The sequence below is a fragment of the Antennarius striatus genome, chromosome 20 (genome assembly GCF_040054535.1).
Source record: "Antennarius striatus isolate MH-2024 chromosome 20, ASM4005453v1, whole genome shotgun sequence".
NCBI classification, from domain to species: Eukaryota; Metazoa; Chordata; class Actinopteri; order Lophiiformes; family Antennariidae; genus Antennarius; species Antennarius striatus.
Window position 1 is genome coordinate 4,833,860 of NC_090795.1, and position 22,877 is coordinate 4,856,736.

Here is a 22,877-nt window from a genome sequence, read left to right on the forward strand (position 1 = left end):
AACAAATTTTCGCAAACATGCAGGAGAATGTTAAAATGAAAACTCGGAAACTTACTTGAAGCTCTCTGCTGGTTCATTTGTGGTCAATGGTTCTTTTAGGTCAAGGAGAAACAATTACTCATCGTCTGTTTGTGAGTTACATCCTAAAGAATCTGTGTATCCACTGGATTTTTCTCACATCACTCAGTCCCTACCATTTGATTAGTTTCTCTCTTTAATGGTGTGAAAAGATTAAGCAGCAGATTATGAAGAGGTGTTTTATAGGGCACAGCTTTAAACATGGACCCTCAGTAGTATTTGTATGGAAGTGAATAATGTTAAACATTATAAATATGAACCTGTTTAAAATACTGACATGATTCAAATGCAAATGATCTCATGTATGTATGTTTTTGTTACGTTATTTTAAAAAGAAATGTGGAATTCAGTTTAGATAAATTGATTAAAATCCTTTCTGTGTATTTAAAAATTCTACATGAAGTTGTTTTTCGGCTCATGACTGCCTGATTTTAAAGATCTTTCCAAAAAGCTTGATTTTTGACAGGATGTAGACTAGTATAGAAAATCTATCTGGTGTGTCACATTATAGTTGAACATGTAAATACTTTTTGTTTTCTTTCTTAGTGTTCTGATGTATTTATTATCACTGAAATCTGGGTGAGCTACACACCCCAGTATCACTTATTTTCATAAATATCAGATTCACCCAGGAATTGGTCCAGAGTATAACATTTATCTCTATATGCAATGAAATAAATGAAGCTGAAATCCTCTTATTCAAGCACAATCCCATTTGTAGGATGGTTTGTTTCATTCCACTGGAGATGGTTAGCAGCCCGTTCTGCTTCCTTAGTCGGTTCTCATCAATCATCCACAGCCTGCTTTAGAATATTGATGACGCAAGCACAAAACGACAGCGCGGAGCAGCCCGTGGCCTCACTTACTGTATCCCCTTGATCAGCCATCATCCTATTATGGTGCTGTGTTCCCACTAAGGGACTTGAGAGGGAAGGAACTGCAAGACAAAGTACAATCACTGTGATGGGATTCACTTTTAAAGAGAGCAATTTCCCTTAAGGGACTGCTGTTTCTGGCTGTAGGTAATATGTACTGGAGGGAAAGGATTAGCACATCATTCGCGACTGTAGGGTTTCCGTCACCCTGCGTTTGTCCTGCCTAGTGTGTTGCAGGGATTTTTAATAGTGACGCACAAGTGAAGCAAACGATACGTGTTCATTTGTAAGTCGTGTATAAACAAAATGACACAGTTTATCGTTAGTAAAACTCATCAATCACCAATATTTATTTTACCACAATCTACAGTAAAATCCATGAGGGCAGCGCAGTGATAAACTGGCGTGTCACCCAAGGTGTACCCCACCTGTCACTCGTAGTCATCTGGGATACGATCCTGCAACATGAATTGTCTTGAAATGTGGTGCAGATGTTGATATTCCCCCGGAGCAGAAATCATAACGATTGTCGATCCTCTGACCTGTTGGCAATATCAAGTTGTCATCATGTTTTCATTGTTAAGTTTATGACTGAATACCTGGAAAACTTTAGTATTATCAAATGTCCCGTCATCTTAAAATGGGACTGACGTTTTAGGTTTCTTCACGATACTTTTGTAAGCGTGCCCTTTCGAGATAATCTGATCGACCGTGCACGCTCACCTCCATGGGATGATGCACTTACCTAATGCACTTTCACATGGAATGCTGGGTAAACACTTTTTTCATAGGGCTGTCAGTGTCACCTTGACGACCATGCGACCAATCCCTCTTTGACCATTCCAGAGCTGTGATTGCTCCTCCCCCCTCATCTATCTCCCTCCCCGTTTCTCTCTCACCCACTTTGTTTTCCTTCCACAGATGTGCTGACAGTCTGTTCTTCTTTTACTTTCTCGCTCTTTGGCTATTCTTCCCTTCCGTTCCGCATTTAATATCTGCAGCTATTCCTCTCAGCAGTGTCACACCTCTCACTCTTGGCTGTCACATTTTCTCTCATTGTCTGTGCTTAAACAAAGGAGATGCTGTCTGTGGATTGATGATTTCATTGACTTTGTGTCGCACTGAGTGAAATTGGCGTTGATGGACAGATGGCTGGGAGACGAAGCTTTCGTTTCAGCCAAGAATGACTCGCGCCAATCCTCAAACCGCTAGCACTACTCAGCCCATTGTCAGCCAGGCTGCAGTCGAATACAGACCGTGAGCAAGAAGTGAACGTGTCTTGGAACAAGCAGCAATCTTCATTCTTCAGTCATGATGCATGTGAGGTATACTGTGCAAGCTCACCACACTGCCCCATTTAATTCACCAGAGATTCTCATCTAAAACCTGGTGATTGTGCACAATTTCCTCTTATATATGAACTCTGATATGAAATTAGAATTTAACTCAACCAACTAGTGATCCTCATCTGAACTCTAAAACAGACTAACTGTTTGGTCATTTATGAATCTCTATCTATGCTTTGTTTTTGCTTGGTTTCCCTTCATGAGACATGATAAAAGCATAAAATATTCTTTACAAAGTCATTTGTTTATGTGTGTTATGTTTACTGTAAACACTACCGCAGTTTAGAATGATTACAATGCTAAAAAAAAACTGAACTGAAGGCAACAGGAGGCCCAGTCACAATTTATCTTCAGAGGGACGTGAATGTTTGCAACATATTTCAAGCGATCCATCTTGAAGTTAGTCACATAATGACAAATGTCAGTTTTATGGTGGCTCTAGATAAAATGGATCAGTGGATGGATCGCTGAATGTAGTGATGAATGCAAAGAAAGCCAGAGATGTGGCATCAGTGCAGGAGAGCAAAATATTTTAAGGATGGGAAGGAAGAGGAGAAAAGGTGAAAGGAAACACAAATATAAGCCAGAACGTGTGGGGAACTGGGAAGATGGTGGACATGAATGAAAATAAAATTTAGAAGAATGAATAGGCTGAGTGAGTGTACCCTGAATAGAGTAAATACCATCTAAGAACCAGGGTAAAGATGGCTAAACTCAGCACAGATTCCTCGATCCTGAGGGCACTTCATAGCTCAAGAGTACAGAATTTATTTTCGACATGACTGCACTTCTCTATTTTTATAAAGGAGATAAAACTCCTCTATATTTGGCTCCAAGACATATAAAGAACTGATATAGTGGCCAAAAATCCAAGTGGAGGTTTTCAGTTTCACATGATGTATCATCCGTTTTGATCCTGTTGAATGCAGAAGGCAGTAATGTCTGTTTCATAGATGAAGTGATTTGTGTCGCTGTAATGTAATGATCGTCATACCACCGCTGCATGTAAAGGACATTGGTGGTCGTGGAGCAAGAAGCTCTTTCCAACTTAATCAATACATGTGGTGTAGAGACCGCCATCAAATTATAAAATAATAATACTGTAAGTGATGGTGTTTAACATCAAACAAGATGTTGTGGTCCTGGTGATGAGCCCATGGAAAGGAGCGCCTCCTCACGAGTCAAAGCAGTATCACGCTGCTGTCAGACTAATATTAGTGGCCAGTATGTGGATGACAGAGTGCTGTCAGTATCGGCGTGGCAGCTGGTCTAGAGGTCGGTCAAGTCCGGCTGCCGGGGGCTCGTTCTGTCGTTCTTAGTCTTCATCAGTGTTGCTGCTGGAGTTCAGTCTTCACAGCTTCACCACTCTCATCTCCGGGCGTCATAAAGCCACGACCTGATCATCTGCGCCCCGCAACCCACTGAGGCAAACATCAACCCGCCTTATCAAAAAAAGGTGTGGAGAGAGAAATGTGAAATTTCTCAGCAAAAGCAGTTGATGGTTTGCTTCCTTATCTTGTGTTGCAGTTTTTTTTTCACAATGTGTTTCTTTATCGAAACATGATCAACAGTTTATCTCTATTCTTATCAGAAAAGTTGATCCTAATGAACCAAAATCCGTTGTTCTCCAGAGTCTTTACTTTCATTTATGATGTTACATTTTAAGTTTTGCTGAAGATACCCCGAGCGCATGTGATTGATTGATTGATTGATAAAGATAAGAAGTTCTGAGCCAGCCATCTCTTGATCTACAGTTCGTGCTCCTGGGTGAGTAACTGGTCATAGACCAGTCGGCCTCCTCTTTGACCCATGGTTTCAAACGCCTTGGAACGGGTCGGACATAGTGCTGTCATGCATCACTGTTGTTAAAAAAGAAAAGAACAGGACGTTTGGATGTTGGATAATCCTGCAGCAGCATTTAATTCTGCTGTTCCATTTTGAAGATGGGATATTTATAATTAGTGCAGTAATTGTTCTCATTTGTCTTGTGTGGCTTTGCACGGCTCCACTGACTTGTAATGAATCACCAGTCATGTGACGGTGAGGAGTTCGAGCCACCTCCATCTCACACTTCCTAATGCTGATACCAGAGAAAAGAACAGATGAGAAAATAAGGCTATAACCATTGTTTTCATGATTGACTGATTATTTGGTCTAAATAATGTCAAGACTAATAACATTTTCTTAATATTCAAATGTTACATGTTCAGTTTGTTTTTGTCTCTCCTACATTGTGGCTACAGGGAACAAGAAATTTTTTCATTGATGATTCTCACAAGGTTTTTATTATTGCTACTGAGGGTCAAACCATTTTTTTCCAATTTTGTTTGAAGACAGAATAAAATGACCCATTACTAATTTCCAAATATTTTTTGGTGTCAGTCATTGTAGCAGTTAATCTGCTCATTGTAAAATGATTAAAAGCATCCATTACAAAGTCTAACGATGACATGAAATCACTTACTTTGTACTCATTTAACAGACACCTGCTAATCCAATCTAATCTAATCTAATCTAACTGACAATGATTAATTAAAAATTAATGGTATAGATATAAACTGGATAAAGTCTGTGGTCAGATCCAGATTAACATTCATGTCATGTGATCCTCAAAGGTCGAATCTAAAATGCATTTTATAAAAGTAGCATCCAGTCTACATGAATGTTTTATTATCTAAAATGCTTTTAGTGTTGCTTTATGTTTCCTGGGATTTTATGAAGACAAAAATTTACATGTAGGAATTAGGAATTAGAATTATATTGGTCGACTAAGCTCTCTCTCCACCTCTGACGAGAGTGATGCACCTGTTTTCACCTAAAAACAGCTGATATCAGGTTAAATGCAGCAGGACGCCATGCATGGGGTGGACATGTGAACCGTATCCATACAGTACTGGTCTCTGCAGAGACACAACCAGCAGATGGACTCACTGTGAGGGCTAACTGAGGTGGGGGGGGGGGGGGGTTGAGGGGAGTGACAGAGGAAGACGAGGAGGAGGAGAAGGAGGGGGTGGGTAGAGACTGAGAAGGAGATGCAGAATCATTGAAGGAGTGAGCCGGGTGAACGCTGATGGGCTGGAAGCACCTGAGAGGCGGCAGCTTCATTTAGAGGAGAGTCGGTCGCAGCAGCGCCGGGACTCATGTAGATAAACTGCTGTTACCCACTGCTTGTGGAGCAGAGCGAGAGGAGAACCAACGGTGGAGGAGGAAAGCTGGGCTGGAGCTCGGCTCAGAGGATGAGCAGCATCACTGTCACTTAACTCACACTGGGAGTCAGACTCAGCACCTGCTGCGGCAGTCTTAGCACTCCGGTTATCAAGGAGACTGGGGCAGACGGAGAGAGAGAGTTGCTGAGATTATGCGCTGGGCAGCGAGCTCCTGTGGATTCCCCGTCTTTGGCAACGGCAGGAGCAGCAGGAGCTGTGGCTCCGCAGGCGGCAGCAGAGCTATCAGGAGCTGCAAAGCTTTTTCTCTAGCGAGAGATGAAGGTAGAATTTACAGCCAAGGTGTGACGGGAACCGGCCGCCGATGCTGCCACGGTGTTGAGCGTACCTGTAGCCGGAGCAGCCATGGGCGCTGCAGTGCTGGTTTGAAGGTGACCACAACAGTGCAGTTAGGTGTAGTTGTAGCAGTAGCGGGGGGGGGCAGTGGCTCAGGACACTGAATGACCAGTGTGGCTGATGAAGGCCACCTGGATTCGCTTGCTGAAACGAGCCAAGGGGGGTCGCGTCAAGAGCTCCGATGCCTGCGTAAGCATAATTTGAGTGTGTATACATTGTGAAAGCATGTGTGTTTGTTTGTGACACTGTGTGTGTGTGTGTGTGTGTGTGTGTGTGTGTGTGTGTGTGTGTGTGTGTGTGTGTGTGTGTGTCGTGAAATCTGTGGCTCATCCATCCATAGTGTTTGGGTCAGTGTGGCACGGTTTTATATGGCCTGGTAATGATGAGAGGTTGGGTGTTGATATAAGTCACGGCTGTCAGATTCTGGGCAGAGCTCCATGTCGCCTCCCCTCCAACCCCCTGAGGTACAGCTTTTCATCATCCTCATCCTCACACATAACCTGATGACACAGACATACAAGACCCGGCGCGTTCACCTGTAACTTTGTGTCTATGGATCTGTGTGTCTATCTGCATCATCAAACTGTGGTTGAAGCTTTAAATGTTTTAAATACTATACTTTCAAGGGTATTGATTCAAGATTGCATTGATCGTGAATGCAATGAGAGCAAACCACACCCTTGGATATTTAATGATATTATTTAATGAGTGACATCAAGCACAAAAGAAGGAGGGTGTGAGATGCAGCTGATGAGCATCATCGAGATTTCATGTGAGATTTTGGAAAATAAGTAAGTGAAAAATGTGAATGAAGAATATCTGGTAACACCAGTTGTGTCGTCTCAATGCATAAGTCAGGTGGGTGGAGTGGTGGGAGGTCCTCCTTTGTATGTACGTGATGGCTGAGTAATTCCAATCAGGCACAGAGTGAGGAAGGCTATTTTTATCTCAGAAGCAGAGTCTAATGGTGCAGTGAGATGAATGAGAGTCCTTGTGTGGGTAGAGTCGTAGTGCGCAGGTAAGGATAAGCTCACTCTGACTTCATTTGGTTAAAACCCCTTCTTGAATCTTACACCCTGATTTATACTCCAGTGAACCTGATTAATGGAGCTCAGAAAAAAAAAGTATGTTTTTCAGCATTCAAATCTCTTTTCTGTTATTTGGTTTTTATGTGTTTTAAAAATGGTTGAATGACTGGTGTCTTGTCCGGGGTGTACCCCACCTCTTGCCCCATGTAGTCGAGACGATTGAGATCGTCTCGTCTACAAGAAGATGGATGGATGATGAAAGACTGTTAAAGTCATTAAAGTTTATACATTGGAAGGAAACCAACATTTTTGTATAGTGAAGTATTAGCTAGACTAGCCAGGGAACATCTTTAAATTCATTATATCATGAAGTAATAATTTATATGCGTAATGCGTAAGTGAATTAATTTTAGTTTTAAGTCCAGAATCACGCCCCATGAAGGAGGATTTACGATCTGAAAGTGTCAGGACACCTTGTTGGACCTTCTAGGTTAAATAAGGACAAACGTTTTTATGAGATACTCTAAGGAGAGCAACAAAAGATGGATCCACTGTCAGGACGAAAGGACATGAATGTCCTATGCACACAAATCAGTTAAAATAAGCCATACAAACCTACCTCTCAAAAACCAAAGGTGCAGTAAAAGGGAGCGTTGCCTTTGTAAATATTGTTTTTTCACACACCTTAACTTTCTCTGTTCACAGTGTTAATTCTTAGGTTGCACCTATAATTTATGTCAGGGACTCTTTTGTGCCATCTAAGACAGAGACTTATTGATTTCATATCAGATTTTTCCATTAGTTTACCCAATCAGACAGGAAACCTCAACTTTGATCTGAAGCTCTCTTTCTTTCAAACAAAGGATGCTTTAAATGCTTTGCGAACACTATCGTCTAGATTTAACAGCCTGTGAGTATCACTGTATCTACTTCAGCGATTATTACCTCACTGTGGAGGTTATACTATCAAGAGGGAAGAAGACGAGGTTCAATTTTGGTCCAGATCCAGATAAAGACAAGGATCCAGGAATACTTTCTGCACCTTCTTTAATGTTGCTAGATGCAAAAACTAGGAACCCATTTCCACAAGCCAAGGCAGAGCTGTGAGAGCGGTGCAGAATTGTTTGGCCTAAGCTGAGGTGTGTAATCTACACAGTTTATCTTCCGTTTTTATGCAGTGTAAAACAAGATTTGTGATGAAACTGTGTGTGTGCCCTGTACTCAGAAGTGTGTAAAGTAATAACCATGTGTGTTTTGTTATTTGTGAGTCTGCTTGTTTATGAGTAGATCTGTTACAACCACATATGAATAGAGACGTGCAAGGACCTGGTGTTCTTCAAAAATGTTCCCCATTGTTTGTCTCAGAAGGAACAAAAGAGATCCGCGGGCATGCAGCTGACAGAGGGCTGAGGATAGAATCAAAGCTGATGGAGAAGTGACTTTATGAAAAATGGCCGTTTGTTTCCTTTGGCATCCTCTCACAGAAATACAGGAAGTGTCCATAATTTGCCACAGATTCAATCTGCTCCTTTCATTTCCTCAAGTTGTGTCAGTGATGCAATTAATATTAGGACACTTTATTAACTCATTGACTGCCAGACACATTCAGAGCGGACAGCTCCCCAGTGCCAGAGATTTTGAGCATTTTCACTGAATTTTGAAGGCCCACCAAATATTCATTTTTTAGGCTACATAAACATTCCACATATCACCCGAAACTTTAGACTGTCTTCTTTCATCAGAAAAAAAAAGTTTGTTTCTAGCATCTATGTGTGTTTAGTTATTGCCCGTAGAACACAGGGTGGTTTCAGCAAAAACGGCTGATTTTGACCAGAAAACGGAGATAATGACGTTTTACTGCAGAGAAGCAAATTCAAGCAAAACTCCAACATCAAACTTCTGAAAATACTTTTACTTATTGAAACAATGCAAACATCATTAGAAAAAACATTTTTGATGAACAAATGATTTTATAACAATTTTGAAAATTAGACAACATAACAAAGTACATTCATTTCACTCTCAACTGTCAGAACCATTTACAGGTGAGTGTGTGTGGGTGAGTGTAATCAATGATATTTATTTTGCGTGTGATACGCAGTGAAGCATTCTCCTGCATGCAGGGGAATACGACAGGCCTTGCACCACATCCTGGTCTCACTCCTCCCACCCCTTCTAACACACACCCGACATTTCCTTGAGGGATGTGCCTTCTTTGTGGTGGCCCTCAAACGTTTCAGCTTGTGCCTGGACATCAGGCCATCGAGTCTGCCTTCTGGGTCTCTGTTTCTGAGTGACCTGGTTTGCAGCACGTCTTCGACCTCCATCGCCTCGCCCTCCTCATGTGACACGTACCCCTTTTCAGTGTGGCAGAGCTTCAGGATGTGCCTGTATAAACTGCTGTGCATACAGGTTGTTCTGAGAGGCAATGTGACCCAGCAGCTCGTCAGTCAGAAACAGCTCCATGAAGTCAACCGGCCGGTCTGAATCCAGGTCTGCAGCCGCATTCTGGGGACCAGGGGTTGCCACGAATGGGAACTTAGTGGGTTTCCAGCCATCATGACCCCAAACACCTGCATCCACCTCCAGTGATTGGCGTCTCCTCGCACCTCTCCCTCTAGCAGATGCACGTCCTCTACTCGTTTTAGGGACTGTAAAATATAGAAATATACAATTTTACACTATATATATATGCATGCTTGAAATAAGTAGGATATCATTTTACACAACATATATATATATATATATATATTATATACACACATGCCTGAAATATGTACCATTCTACAAAACATACACACACACACACACACACATATTATACATATATACACACACATGCCTGAAATATGTACTATTCTACAAAACATACACACACACACACACACACACATATTATACATGTATACACACACATGCCTGAAATATGTACTATTCTACAAAACATACACACACACATATTATACATATATACACACACTTGCCTGAAATAAGTACCATTTTACACAAAAGAGTAATACATTCATGGATGGGGAACAACTTATGGGAGACGGAGGGCCGACGCGTGTTTTTTACATCATGTAACAAAGTAGCAAAATAGTTACCTTTGCTCCTCAGATCCTCCGTGGGCTCCCCCAGGTCTGGGGAGGACTCCCTGCTGCTTTCTGACGGAATCCAGTCGGATGACGAGTCCGGGTCCGGTTCAGAGTCAGAACTGTCGCCGGACAGACGCAGCGGAGAACTCTCCGCAGCGGCGCTCCCGTGTGGGACGCCGCCGAACTGCGGGGGGGCCCCGCTACAACCCGCCACGCTTTCCTCGCCTCCGATCCGGTCTTCAATCTCCTTGGGTGCATCTCCTGCCCCCCGATCCTTACCGCTGTCGCTCATTTCCACAGCAGCTACACTGCCAGACAAGCTCTGTGCCAGTGTGAGCTGCTTGAACCTGCCTCCTCCACACGCTTTCGCCTTGCGCTTCGCCATTTTGCTCTCCACTACTGCCCCAACACCGACGCTTCTTTGTCGTTTTATCTGGTGATCTGGGGTGTCAAACACTGCCCCCGACCGGAATACATGGAATACAAGGCTGAAAATCACACAGAATGTGCGAAACGCTTTGATCTAACGTTCCCTATAAAAAACGCCTAAGACGAAATATGACGTCTTTGGCACTCAACGTTTGGATTCTATAAGACGAAATATGACGTCTTTGGCACTCTGTGAGTTAAGTACTAAATTAACCACTTTTTAAAAAAAAGATCTTATAGATCTTAAGATGATCTCTATTATCTGTGGGGGTATGTTTGCATGTGGAACTGCACATCAAGTGTTCGGCTCTAATGCTGAATGATATCGCTGTGAAGCTGCAGCTTCAATGCTCTTGTCATGTTTAAAATATGCATCCAATTCTTTACAGGGTTCGGCCGACTCCTACACCAGCCGTCCATCAGACTCCGATGTGTCCCTGGAGGAGGATAAGGAGGCAGTGCGCAGAGAGGCAGAGCGACAGGCTCAGGCACAGCTCGACAAGGCTAAGGTTGGTCATTCCATCCAGCCCTTAACCTGCTTGCAAATGTGCTGACAGGTTAGGTAGGGGTAGAGATAAACATTTGTACTCTACTTTAATTTTTTTGTGAGGATAGTTTGAGTTTTAGACCTTCTTTGAGAGCTTTTATCTGAAGTAAGGACTTTCCAGGTGTTTCGGTGAACCAGTTGAGGATGAACATAGAACAGCGAGGCATATTTTTAGAACTCAAGCAGGCAGATACTGTACACACAATGCGGTTCAGTTTGAAGCAGTTTTGTCCCCGGTGTGCGTTAAGAACTAGGTTTTAGGGTTGCGGTTAAAATTAGCTTCATGCTGCACTCAAGACGAAGGGGTGGGGCATGCAGTCGTGATGGTGAGATGCTGGATGATGCATGGCGTTAGTGAAAATCCCCACTAGTATAGAAGTTTGTGTGCACTGACAACAACTGGTTTGTTTAAAAAACTGATTCTAAATCCTAGATCTTCCTGCAAACTGTCAAGAAGATGTCAGAGTTCTTTGGGTAACAGGTCTGAAGTTTGTACATTTTTAAAATTATTTCTTTTTTGTGCTTATCTTGCCCATGCTCAAAAACTAAAATGACGATTGTAAATTATACGTTGCTGTTTTCTGACCCCAGAGGGTGGGATTAATAGATAATGCTGTTCAACTGACTAGATGAAGATGAAATAAGCAGGATATCGCAGATGGTCTGCTGGATGGAGGGTGTGCTGTTAGCGGCTGCTGATGTGAGAGGCGAGGAGCCTCGAAGCGCTCAGCATCGCTGTTTATCACCGCTCTCCTCCGCGCTGCTCTGGGACACAATTAGCAGGATATAAACAAACACACATGCAGCGCAGCAGGCTTCGTGTGACAGGAATTGCAATGACTACTAGCGTAAGAATAACTCAAACTGCTGGTCCTGTTTGGATTTCTGATCTTTTGAAATAATTCATCCATCGTCCGCAAGCATTCTGCTCTCTCCCTGCTTTGCAGCTCGTTGGATGGCGGTCCTATTTTTGCATATTGAGTCACACAAGTGCTGCAAATATTATTGTCTTTTTTTAAAGGTGTTAGTGTCCGTACAGCTAGAACGCTGATTTAACTACACAGTTTCTTCTTTCCATTCATTCTTGCAGACGTCTTTCTCTGCCTTTGTGTCGAGTGATGATCAGAAGGACTGATCACTGCAGCAGTTCTCTGTTTTTACTTTCCAGGCCCTCTGTAATTAAAAAGATAAGTTGACTTCATAGATAACCCCAGATCACCCCTGCAGGCTTTTTACAGGACAGATGACCAGTAAAATGCTGCTTGAGCGATCTGGCCACCAGAGAGAGTGGGGGCTGAGGTCAGAGGAAGTACAGACTCTGACTATGAACCTTCATGGGCAGCAATTCAAAAGGACTTCCCTAATATAGCAACATTTGTAAGCAATGGAGGGAGAATTGATGGACGAAATCTACAAGATTTCCCATTGGCTAAACGTGCTTTCTCACATTCCGTCACATTTATTTAGCACATAATATTCACAAGTATTTCACACAATTCACAAGTATTTATACAGACCCACACTAAAGTGTCTGTTGCTCACCCTAAATGGGCAACCCATCAGTTTCAAATAACACATCGTGTGTTACTTGATGCTAGTCAGTGAATGAAAACAGTTGTGTCATGTCTTCTACAGTCCTGGACAAGCTTTGTCTAGTCTAAACCCCCCCCCCCCCCCCAGACGACGTCATCAGGCTTGGAGAGTCTTTTTGTGTTGCACGCTGGGTGAGTGGGGTTTGAAGTGTGAGGATATTTGGCAGCGCTCAGCGTGGAAAGTGAAGGATCTGGAGTTTATGGGGCTTGACCTATTTTGTCTCACTTTGTCTCAGAAGAAGCGTAACACACCAACAAGAGGAGGTACTTTAACACTCTGACTTGTTGCATTGGCGCACAAACATTAAAAGATATCCGATGAATGAGATTCCAAAAGAAAAGTAATCGATGAATGTGACTGCTGGTCATTATTTATCATTACTTTGTGAGCATTCATTCCCACAATGCACTGGTGTAGCCCTGGATTATTATAGCAATCTTCCCACACCAAATTAACAGCTATGGTTCCTGTAACATCACACATGAATACATTTTACAGGTTCTCAGTACAGCCTGAGGGCGGTGCAAACAGACGAAGAAGTAATTTCAAATTAATCCTAAAGATCGCAGTGAAACAATGTGAGACTGTTTGCGGTGGTCGGGCTGGGCTCCTTTGTGTTGCACATTTACTACAGCGAGCGTTGACTCAGTTGGTTTAAGTACAGTACAGCGGGGGCTCTTGGGTATAAGTGAAATATTCATGACAAGATTAGATGTTGTGACGAGCATTGTGTGGTGTTATCTGGCTTGAGTCCATCTCGCTGCCTCCCAGTCATATATAGGTACGGCTTCTCTTAAACTGGTTATCGCCATCTTATCTTTTCTCTTGCCTCTTTTCTAAGTTAATGTGTCTCCTTTCACATCCTGTCCTCTGCTTCCATGTTTGCACTTAAATGTTTTATTTTGTCCTCCTGACCATCTCCTTTCTCTATCTTTTCTCCTGCTGTCTCCCCCCCTCCCCTCTTCTTCTCCTTCCTCAGCCTCTAACCCTTTACATCTGCCCTTCTCCCTCCCTCACTGCTGTCAGAATGATAATTAAATCTATAATGAAGGCGTCTGTTACATAAGAGAGGTGCAGATTTATTCAGGAGGTGTATAGCTAATCTATAGCAGCGTTAAAGGTGCCATTATGTACAGATCCTTCTGTCACCTGTGATACAAGGTGGCATGTAGGACATGTGTGTCTGCAGACTGCTGGTAGGTCAGAAAAAGTGTCTGCAGAAAGCTTCATCTGACATCTGGCCATGATGGATACATGTGCGCTAATGGACCTCATACCTTTTGTGCAACCATGTGATTCATCACATGCAAACTGCAAGGGCACTCTGTCCTCTACGGGTCTGACGCGGTACGCAACGGATTGAATGATTCGCTCATTGGATATTTCACAAGCGCACACATGTACACGGCTCACGACCAAGAGCACCACGGAATATTTACATCACTGTCTGCATGAGGAAATTTATCCCAGGAGGATTTCACTAATGTATTATTTTGATAATCCCTCATAGTTTGTCATTGTCACTTCACACCTGTTGTATTTCAATGAGGCATTAGTGGACAGCGAAAGTCATGATGATGAAGAACGCCCGTCATCTGTAAAGCTCCTCCTGGAGCCGCTGATGAATTACTCCCGTTGATCTCTGCTTCACTGAGTGTTGCCGACCGTTTGAAATATCTGAAACTGAATTCCGATCCAACAAAATCAAATCATTTTACTTTCCCGTTGAGTTGTACTAGCTGTAGTCTCAAAATGTGCTCATAATAACCAGCAAGGGAGTATTTCTGCTGTTAGCGATGAGAGCATTTGGAGGAGACCAAAAATGGAGTTTAAAGTAGATGTTCATCATTTAGTTGACAGAACAACTCTAATGCTCATGTCGCTCTGTGTCCCCTGGATTAGGGTTTATATTTTCATATCATCATCCTGTCATTACCAGAAGCTGCAGATTAGTGGTCTGCTCTCTCTCTGAAATTTTCTGTTCTATAATAACTTTTAAAAGTGGTAATCATGCAGGGTATTTACAGGTTGTTGTATTGGCTGTGCAAGAAATCAATGACTTTATCACAGTTTTCAAAATATAGTAAGATTATATGAACTTGTTTTCTTTTAAATGAGTTACGCAGGGTAGAAGCATTGGACCTCTGCATCCGTTCTGTTCCAAATGTTCTGCATCCCCTTAGCTCGCTTTCCCTCTCATCTGCAGGTAAATATTTGGGGTATGAGTCCAGACTGAGAGATTCGTTTGAGCTGCATCCCTCTGCACTCGTTTTAGCTTCTCGGTTGACCTCAGTCAGGCTTGTCACACAGTCAAATACACAGAAAATGTAATCTGGTTGAGGCCATGACCACACTGCACTACTGCTGACATTGCTGCAAGGCTTGCATCAAGATTATGTCCAAAAGTATTTCATGTAATGCATAAAGGACTTTTTTGTTGGTATACTCTAGTCTTGCAGAGCTGTAGATTTAAACATACAGTTCCACCATTAAATATTTTCATGATGTAACAGTAACTAATTGAAAAGTATACATAAGCCTTTCTGCTAGCTGATTACTTAATGTACAGTATAAACTGGAAATGAGCTGTGAAAACATCCCTCTGCAGACAATGCATGCAATATTTCAGTCACTATAATGCAAGATTGATGCTCTCTTTAGCACATGTAGTGAGTTATTTTAATGTTAATTTATAATTAATATAATTGAGATATGTATAATATTGTTTATTTCATATTAAGACTTATCTATTGAATGATGTAATAACAGGATAAAATCAACTGCATAAGTTTCCACTAAGGTGCTACTTTAGTATTTGCTGTCACTTTAACCATATTTAATAGATCAATGTTTTTTTTAACCAAAAACAATAAAATAAAACGTTTTGTTTTTAGAAAGTTTACATGAAATATTAAATGTATAATTGTAGATTCAAAACATATGGCCCCAGTCTTTCCCAAGCACATCAGGTGCCAATGGAGTCAGCAGTGCAGTCTGGTTCTATCATTAGCTGCATGCTGTATCTAAATGGAGTGTTGTGCATTACTAAGCATGAGACAAGTGACCTCTTGGTGTTATAATGTTGACGCGACAGACATGAACATGCTGCATCTCTCCGCATTGAAGAGTTGTGGCCTGTAGCAGCGACACAGCAGCAGCCAAATCATTCATGCAGAAACATCTAAAGTACGTCTCGATGACTCAGAGCTCGCTTCTGTCGTTCTCACGGGATTATTTTTACAACATAGCGCTAAGAGAAGCTTTACACCTCCCCAACAGCACACATAGAGATTGCAAATTCCACATTTCCTGACTCCCTTAGGTCACAGAGCCATTTATTGTAATTAGTATGCAGCTGCTATTTGACTGTCATTCATATTTTTAGCCATGATCTGACATTTTCATTTATCTCCCTCTTTTGTTCCTGCTGGCAGACAAAACCGGTTGCATTTGCTGTTCGCACAAATGTCAACTACAGCCCGAGTCATGATGATGATGTCCCTGTGCCGGGTATGGCCATCTCCTTTGAGGCTAAAGACTTCCTCCATGTCAAAGAGGCAGGTTACAATCACAGATTGTAAATCCTGAGAATAAACTTTGTTTAGGAGAAGACAACTGACTTAAACTCTTCTGTACAGAAATTCAACAACGACTGGTGGATAGGTCGTCTAGTGAAGGAAGGCTGTGAAATTGGATTCATTCCCAGTCCGGTCAAGATTGAAAACACTCGTATCCTCCAGGAACAGAGAGCCAAACAGAGCAAGTTCCACTCAAGGTAAAAGTCATCCACACCAGGTTCTTTTTTGACTAGACGATCGTCTAAAATTGTCTCTGAAAAATCAGAGTTGGTTGCACAATTCAATTGTTTTCTCTCTTTTCAGTAAATTGGGAGCGAACTCATCCTCTAGTTTAGGTGAAGTGGTTCCTAACTCACGGAAATCTACTCCCCCTTCATCTGGTAAGTAACTCCACGGCGACTTTAAAACTCTAAATAGCTTTTATGATCACTCACTGATTTCAAGTTGAAGGTAAGATATTTAGCTTTTATTATTACCGGCAGTAAAGACGATGCTTTCCCATCTGCTAAATTATGGCCTTAATTGTACTTTCCATGTTTCATTTGCTGTCTCTGTGTAATATCATACATTCTGTGCTGCTGTTGATGTGAAATGTACACTTTGACCTGTGACCTCCTATGTTCACCTCTGTGTGACGGTGCTCTTGTCTGTCTGTGTGCGTAGCCATTGACATAGACGCCACAGACTTAGACCCTGAGGACAATGAGCTTCCAGGCAACCTGCGCTCCCCTAAAGCCAGTCCAAACACTGTCATGTCACCCCTAGCAAAAGAGAAACGAATGCCCTTCTTTAAGAAGGTAAACTCTGGGCGAACCAGCCTTCTTTTCTTCTCTGTCCGACCGCTCGGCTCAAACTAAATGCCTGTGGCTGCAGCGCCCATACTGTTTGTCTACACCACCGTCCTTTGTCCCTCGGCGTGCGCCCATCTGTTAGCATGCATGCCTGTGCTTAACCTCTCTCTTTCTCCTCTTCCGTCTCACCACAGCTAAGCAGAAGCAGAAGTCGGTAAGTCATGGCGCTCAGTGCACCGGCTCACCAGGGTCTCGGGATGACCTCTGGGGTCTGATCTGTACAAACCATCTCTTCAAATGCATCTGCATAGATTAATGCTGTACTGACTTGACCTCGCACCATACTCACTGCTCCTGCAATCCTCTGTGTTTGCGTGTGAAGTTGTGAAACGAGTGAAAGATCAGTGTGAACAGCTTTAAATAGTCTAACGAGTTGAATATTTATAAGTCAGATGACAAGATAGATACTGCTCTAACTGTTCATTTAATTAATGAAACTGAATGAGGCGTTTAGATTCAGCTTTATTAGTATAAACAATGGAAATGGGAATAAAACAGCCTGGTTGCCTCTGAAGGTGACGAAATTAGTCATATGTTCCAAAAAGAAAAAATTAATTAATGTTTTAATTAATATATTTTTTTAATTCTATATTTTACTTGGATTAAACAAATGATGCATAATGTCTGTTAATTTGAGGGTTTTGTGTCATGCTAACCTAAACTAAACAGTTGTTGGCTGTATTTTTATGACAGTAGTATCTATCTTCTCATTTAATGTCTTGTTGAAAAAGCAAACAACCAAGTTTCACTAAATGAACATTTTTTTGGTTGCCGCCACGTAACAACCTCATTTATATTAACACTCCATATTGGCTTCAGATGAACAATATTTAAAAAAAATTTTCTCCAATTTTCATACGTGAACAACCAAAATACCAAAATTTACACAATATAATTTATAAAATGCTACTATGGCACAGTAATATCGTCACCATGGCCGGTGAAAATTTCCCATGGCTATGCTGACGTTAAACAAATAATTCGGGGTAATGGAAGCCCTGGTTCAGAACCACGTTGTTTGTTAAGACCTGGTGTTAGTCAGCAGTAGCGTGCAGCAGTTCCCACCATGTCTCAGGGGAAGCCCGATGACGACAGCAAACGTTAGAACGAAAACATTTGGAAGAGGAAGAGGGAGTGAGACTCAGCAATATGAATTATGCTTACACAATAAAATAAATATAACAAGCTGAAGGGAATATATTCAACCGTGAGACAAATAAGGGGAAAAATGAGTCACATATTGGTGGATTATTCAGCCGTCATGCTCATCATCAAAACTTGAACTCAGAAAAAGATTGGTTATTGCTGAGTAATTTTTTCTCTATTAAGCTGGTATATCCAGAAACTTTAAATTTCTATACACACACTTGATACCTGCATCGCTTAATGTAGTCGGTTTTGGCAGCACTACCAATCAGTGATCGATCAGCTGCTCTAATTTTCACACATCTTTGATTTCAAACACAAACTGAGCTCCCACATTGTCCAATCAGCAGGCAGCAAGTTTTTCTATCTGCATCATAGCTTTTCAATGTCTGTAGCGACTAACCTTTCCTTTCACGTTACACATTTTCTTTTCTCTCAGTTAAATTATAACCTGAAAATATTCTGATTTGCTTTAAACTGCTCTTTAATTTCAGTAACCAAACTACTTTGGTTTGCTTTTGTCAGGCCGGCTGAGGCATCCTGCTTCATGTTCACATCGTCCCAGTGATTTCTTGAACGTCTAGTTTATCGTTGCTCGGACCCCTGAAGTGATTTGTGTTTGGGGGGAATCTACTTTTATCCCATAATTGCATTCAAATGCTCGTTCTTCTCGTCGTCTCTTCAGACGGAACACATTCCTCCGTACGATGTTGTGCCTTCCATGCGACCTGTGGTTCTGGTTGGACCGTCACTGAAGGGCTACGAGGTGCGTCAAAAACATTCACTCTCATCAGCACAATCTACGTTTCTGTTAACGCTCTGTCTGACAAGCCCTTACGTTTCCTGTCCACAGGTGACAGACATGATGCAAAAAGCACTTTTTGACTTTTTGAAACACAGATTTGAGGGAAGGTAAGTCCTCCGTGACCTTTTTAAAACACAAGCCCTCATCCGGCTTCCTCTCTCATTTGTAGTCTCTCTTCGGCTCTATAGGCTGGTATTTATGTGTCCCCTGAGGTTAGCCAAGGGAGTGTGTAACAAGTTTGTTTGGCCTGGAGATGTCTGCTGCTTTAAATAAGCATTCTCTATGTCCTTAATAGGCCATAATGGGCCCTAGAGCAGAGCAGGATTCTCCTTCCTCAATGTAGAGTCCATCCACCCATCTGAAGGAGACGGGCCATGTTGCACAATATTACGGCCCAGGCAGGCAACCAGCAGGGAATGCGGTTAATTCCCTTCAGAGCCTTGTTCAGATAACTAACCCTACAACTACCGTGTTTTAGCATTGTTACTGCACGCAATCAAAAATAACTGGACTTCACAAATGTTCACACTTTTATAAATGCAGCAATTTGGAGCTTGGTGACTGTAAGCAGTTAAGTTATGCAGTAGTTTCAGTGTTTTTTAAGAATATTTTATAAATACACGTTCTTGTCTAAAATCATAACGGTTTCATCAGAAGGAGTTATTTGTGTCAGGAAATATAATTTATTGCAATAGCTGTCAGATGTTTTATTATAGATATGTTCTCAAATTCCATATCAAACTTCAGCAAAGCAAATCACGTTCTTGAAAGAACAATGATCCTTTTTTAACATTGTGTTTAACAGATCCACAGCCGTACTCGTCGCTCCTCTCTGTTGTTTCTCCTGTCTCATATCAAAACCAAATTCATAATGTTTTTTGGTTTTTTTTGTCAAAGTATTTTTTTCTGTTGCTTCTTTCAGAATATCAATCACTCGCGTCACAGCGGACATCTCTCTTGCCAAACGTTCAGTCCTGAACAATCCCAGCAAGCACGCCATCATCGAACGCTCCAACACACGCTCAAACTTGGGTATGTTTGGACTACAAATTGCTGCAATGCCTGGAAACGTCTGTTTTGATTTATTGTGTTTTCAAGGAGACCAGTTCGTGTGGACAGAGAAGGGAATGATTAAAGAAACTCTTGACAATTGCAAAGATAACTACCAAAGTAAAACAGAAATCAACATATCTAAACATTGGTCAGCAGCCGAGCAAGAAGTCTCAGGAAAAGAGCTGAGAGCGATAGGTGTACTGTATCTCAATTTTTAATGATGGCAGAGCCACCACTCTACAACTTGGTCATGTGATCTTGCCCCAGAAAGAACCAAAGAAGAAAGATAAAAATATCCATGCCGCCTGAAATCCTTAATTTCCCAAAATGATTCATTCAGTTGTTTCTTGTACAGATAAACATTTTCATTATTTTTTTTTTCTTAAACCAGAAGTGACTTCGCTTGATGCAGAACTCTGAAGTTACAATGAATGACCTCAGAAAAATCCTGTGAAATTATCTCAATGCTCTGGCATAATTTAGTTGGAAAATGAGAAATTAGTGACTCAGTCGACATCTAAACGGGCTGTTAGGTTGGAATGTTTTCATGTTATCAGTTTACTTCAGGTTTTTTGTTGACTGGAAGTCCGTGAAACTTGGCTGTGATTCTTCTCCGAATGGGAATAGTGCCTTGATGTGATATTTGTTACTTTTGCAGTCCCGCCGTCATCTTTTGGAGGGGGAGTTCTGTGATGTAACAGCCAGTATTTGTTTTGAGGAAACAGAACACGATTTGACATTCTCTCAGAGCTTTTAGGCTGGTCCCCAAAGTCAGGATGTCTATTTAACATTGAAGCCTCTATTAGAAAGAACGCACACAAGAAATAAATCAACTCTGAAAGTCAAGTTCTTCTAAAAACATCTATTAAGTAAAGATTTATAGACAAGAAAACCAATAATAAAACATTGAAATAAATTAATGAACAAGCAACCAGCGTTGATGAACATGGATGTGATTGTACCTCTGGACAGCTTGCAGTGGGAGGATGAAGAAAGATTAAAAGAAATTCTTAAAATGTGAAACTTTTATTGTAGTGTTTAAAAAATTTTTTTAGCCTGAACAGTTTCAGCCTCTGGCAAAAAATGTCAAAACCCAATGAAGAGGGTGATGAAGAAATACCTGGATACAGTTAGATGGTGTTGAATTATTCCTAGATTCAGGCTGAAGAAAAAGAGGAGAACTTCTTCTGACTCTCCTTTTCTTTCTCAGCTGAAGTCCAGAGCGAGATAGAGCGGATTTTCGAGTTGGCCCGGACGTTACAGCTGGTAGTTCTGGACGCCGACACCATCAACCACCCGTCACAGCTGGGGAAGACATCCCTCGCCCCCATAATAGTCTACGTCAAGATCACCTCTCCCAAGGCGAGTAAAAACGTCCTATCTGATCCGTACACAGAGCTAATCGACGTAAGGTATAAAGAAAATAGAGTCCTCTCTTCTACTATATAATCATTAGTCGCTGTGACTGATTGTCTCCCTGGTGGGTCTACAGTAACGTATCTGAAAGTGAACAAAAGCTCAAGGGGACTGAGTCATCACTCTGACTTTCATGAGTCAAAAACAGTCATGAATCAGTGATTCATAAAAAACACAGTTTATTGCTAACAGAAAATTAGCAAAGTCATAGTTATGTTGACCTGAACCAATCAAAGTTTGATCAGCGTGAATCATTCAGTGCGTTATTAGAAAACATTCCAACAATCTGTATATAGTATAGTAAAAACACTTATAGTATAGTAAAAACACTTACAGAAAACTCTCCCCTTTATTTCTGGTACATTATTTGATGATTATTACTATCTTGTTTTATTCAGGTGCTGCAGAGATTAATCAAGTCCAGAGGAAAGTCTCAGGCCAAACACCTCAATGTCCAGATGGTGGCTGCAGACAAGCTGGCTCAGTGCCCTCCTGTAAGTCTCCACTTGTCCACGACTTCAGTTCAGTTTTGAAATTAGTCTCGATTTTATAGATATTTTTAGCTCTAGGTTGTTGTGTCATGTACAGCATATATTAAGTTAGATTTTTTTTGAAAGCTAAAAATTTATGCCAATTCTATTTATACTCTTCTGTAAACTGTTATTTTTTAGAAAGTAAAGCAAGCACCCCAGGCTTGTGAAAGCACAGGCTTAATTAAATTTAAATAGTAGTTTATATCTTTTGGTATTACTGTTGAAAATTTCATTATGATGTTTTTACAGATAACAGTAAATTTAGATGTCTGTAGGTTTCTCAGAATTGATCAGATAATCCGAATCTTCCATGTCTCCTTTCTTTATCGTTAACTCTTTCTGCACCCGTCCCTCCTTCCACAGGAGATGTTTGACATCATCCTAGATGAGAACCAGCTGGAGGATGCATGTGAGCACATGGCTGACTACCTTGAGGCCTACTGGAAAAGCACCCACCCCACCAGCTGCTCCCCTCCCAACCCACTGGTAACAAAGCTGCCCACAGCCGCCCTGGCCTCCAACCCAGCACCGGTTTCTGGCTCACAGGTAATAGATGCTGCGACGAAGTCGAACAGCTTAAGTCTTATGTTGTGGTTAAATATTGATGCTCAAAAGTACAAAAAAAATCATGTGACCACTGGTCTCTCTAGCTAATGCAACATGATGTGTAAATGTACTGTGCTGTATAAATCCCTTAACCTCTACCTTCTTTCCATCCACTGCGTTCACAACGGAAAATGTAAGACTGAAAATGAGGAAAATCCTCATAGTGATGAAGAGCAGGACTGAACTTGACTTGTGGTTTCTAGTGTGGTGAGTGCGGAGAGGCCTGTAGATAGAGGTTTTGCAGAAATCCACAAGGAGGCTGGCTTTAACTCTTGCTTTAACATTACCTCCTCCAGAATTCATCAACCTTCACTGAACGGTTGATGAACATTCAAGCA

General features: G+C 41.6%; 2 protein-coding genes across 7 annotated transcripts in view; one reads left to right on the forward strand and one right to left on the reverse strand.

The window, feature by feature from the left end:
- The window catches only part of cacnb2a (calcium channel, voltage-dependent, beta 2a), a 49,125-nt gene that overhangs the window by 23,862 nt on the left and 2,386 nt on the right, over positions 1 to 22,877 (forward strand). For 3 of the 6 annotated variants that reach the window (XM_068343835.1, XM_068343838.1, XM_068343840.1), the window contains 11 exons: positions 10,801 to 10,920; positions 15,986 to 16,108; positions 16,190 to 16,326; positions 16,433 to 16,509; positions 16,793 to 16,926; positions 18,812 to 18,892; positions 18,980 to 19,038; positions 19,854 to 19,963; positions 21,195 to 21,346; positions 21,799 to 21,894; positions 22,297 to 22,479. In XM_068343835.1, the coding sequence (XP_068199936.1) occupies positions 10,801 to 10,920; positions 15,986 to 16,108; positions 16,190 to 16,326; positions 16,433 to 16,509; positions 16,793 to 16,926; positions 18,812 to 18,892; positions 18,980 to 19,038; positions 19,854 to 19,963; positions 21,195 to 21,346; positions 21,799 to 21,894; positions 22,297 to 22,479 (1,272 nt within the window). Of the gene's footprint in view, positions 1 to 5,940; positions 6,049 to 10,800; positions 10,921 to 15,985; positions 16,109 to 16,189; positions 16,327 to 16,432; positions 16,510 to 16,792; positions 16,927 to 17,114; positions 17,135 to 18,811; positions 18,893 to 18,979; positions 19,039 to 19,853; positions 19,964 to 21,194; positions 21,347 to 21,798; positions 21,895 to 22,296; positions 22,480 to 22,877 lie in introns of those variants that run through there. The other 3 variants (XM_068343836.1, XM_068343841.1, XM_068343837.1) reach the window with 3 other exon arrangements.
- Positions 8,474 to 10,614, reverse strand: LOC137587767 (uncharacterized). The gene is made up of 2 exons (XM_068304384.1): positions 9,992 to 10,614; positions 8,474 to 9,538 (listed from the first exon to the last, which is right to left on the reverse strand). Exons 1-2 carry the CDS (start codon positions 10,365 to 10,367, stop codon positions 9,249 to 9,251), a joined length of 666 nt encoding a protein of 221 aa, XP_068160485.1. The 5' UTR covers positions 10,368 to 10,614; the 3' UTR covers positions 8,474 to 9,248.

Excerpts from the sequence above, each read along its gene's own strand:
- LOC137587767 (XM_068304384.1), bottom strand. The coding sequence starts at position 10,367 with ATGGCGAAGCGCAAGGCGAAAGCGTGTGGAGGAGGCAGGTTCAAGCAG. Across the intron at positions 9,539-9,991 it reads GGAGGATCTGAGGAGCAAAG|TCCCTAAAACGAGTAGAGGA; the intron begins GTAACTATTTTG and ends TATATTTTACAG.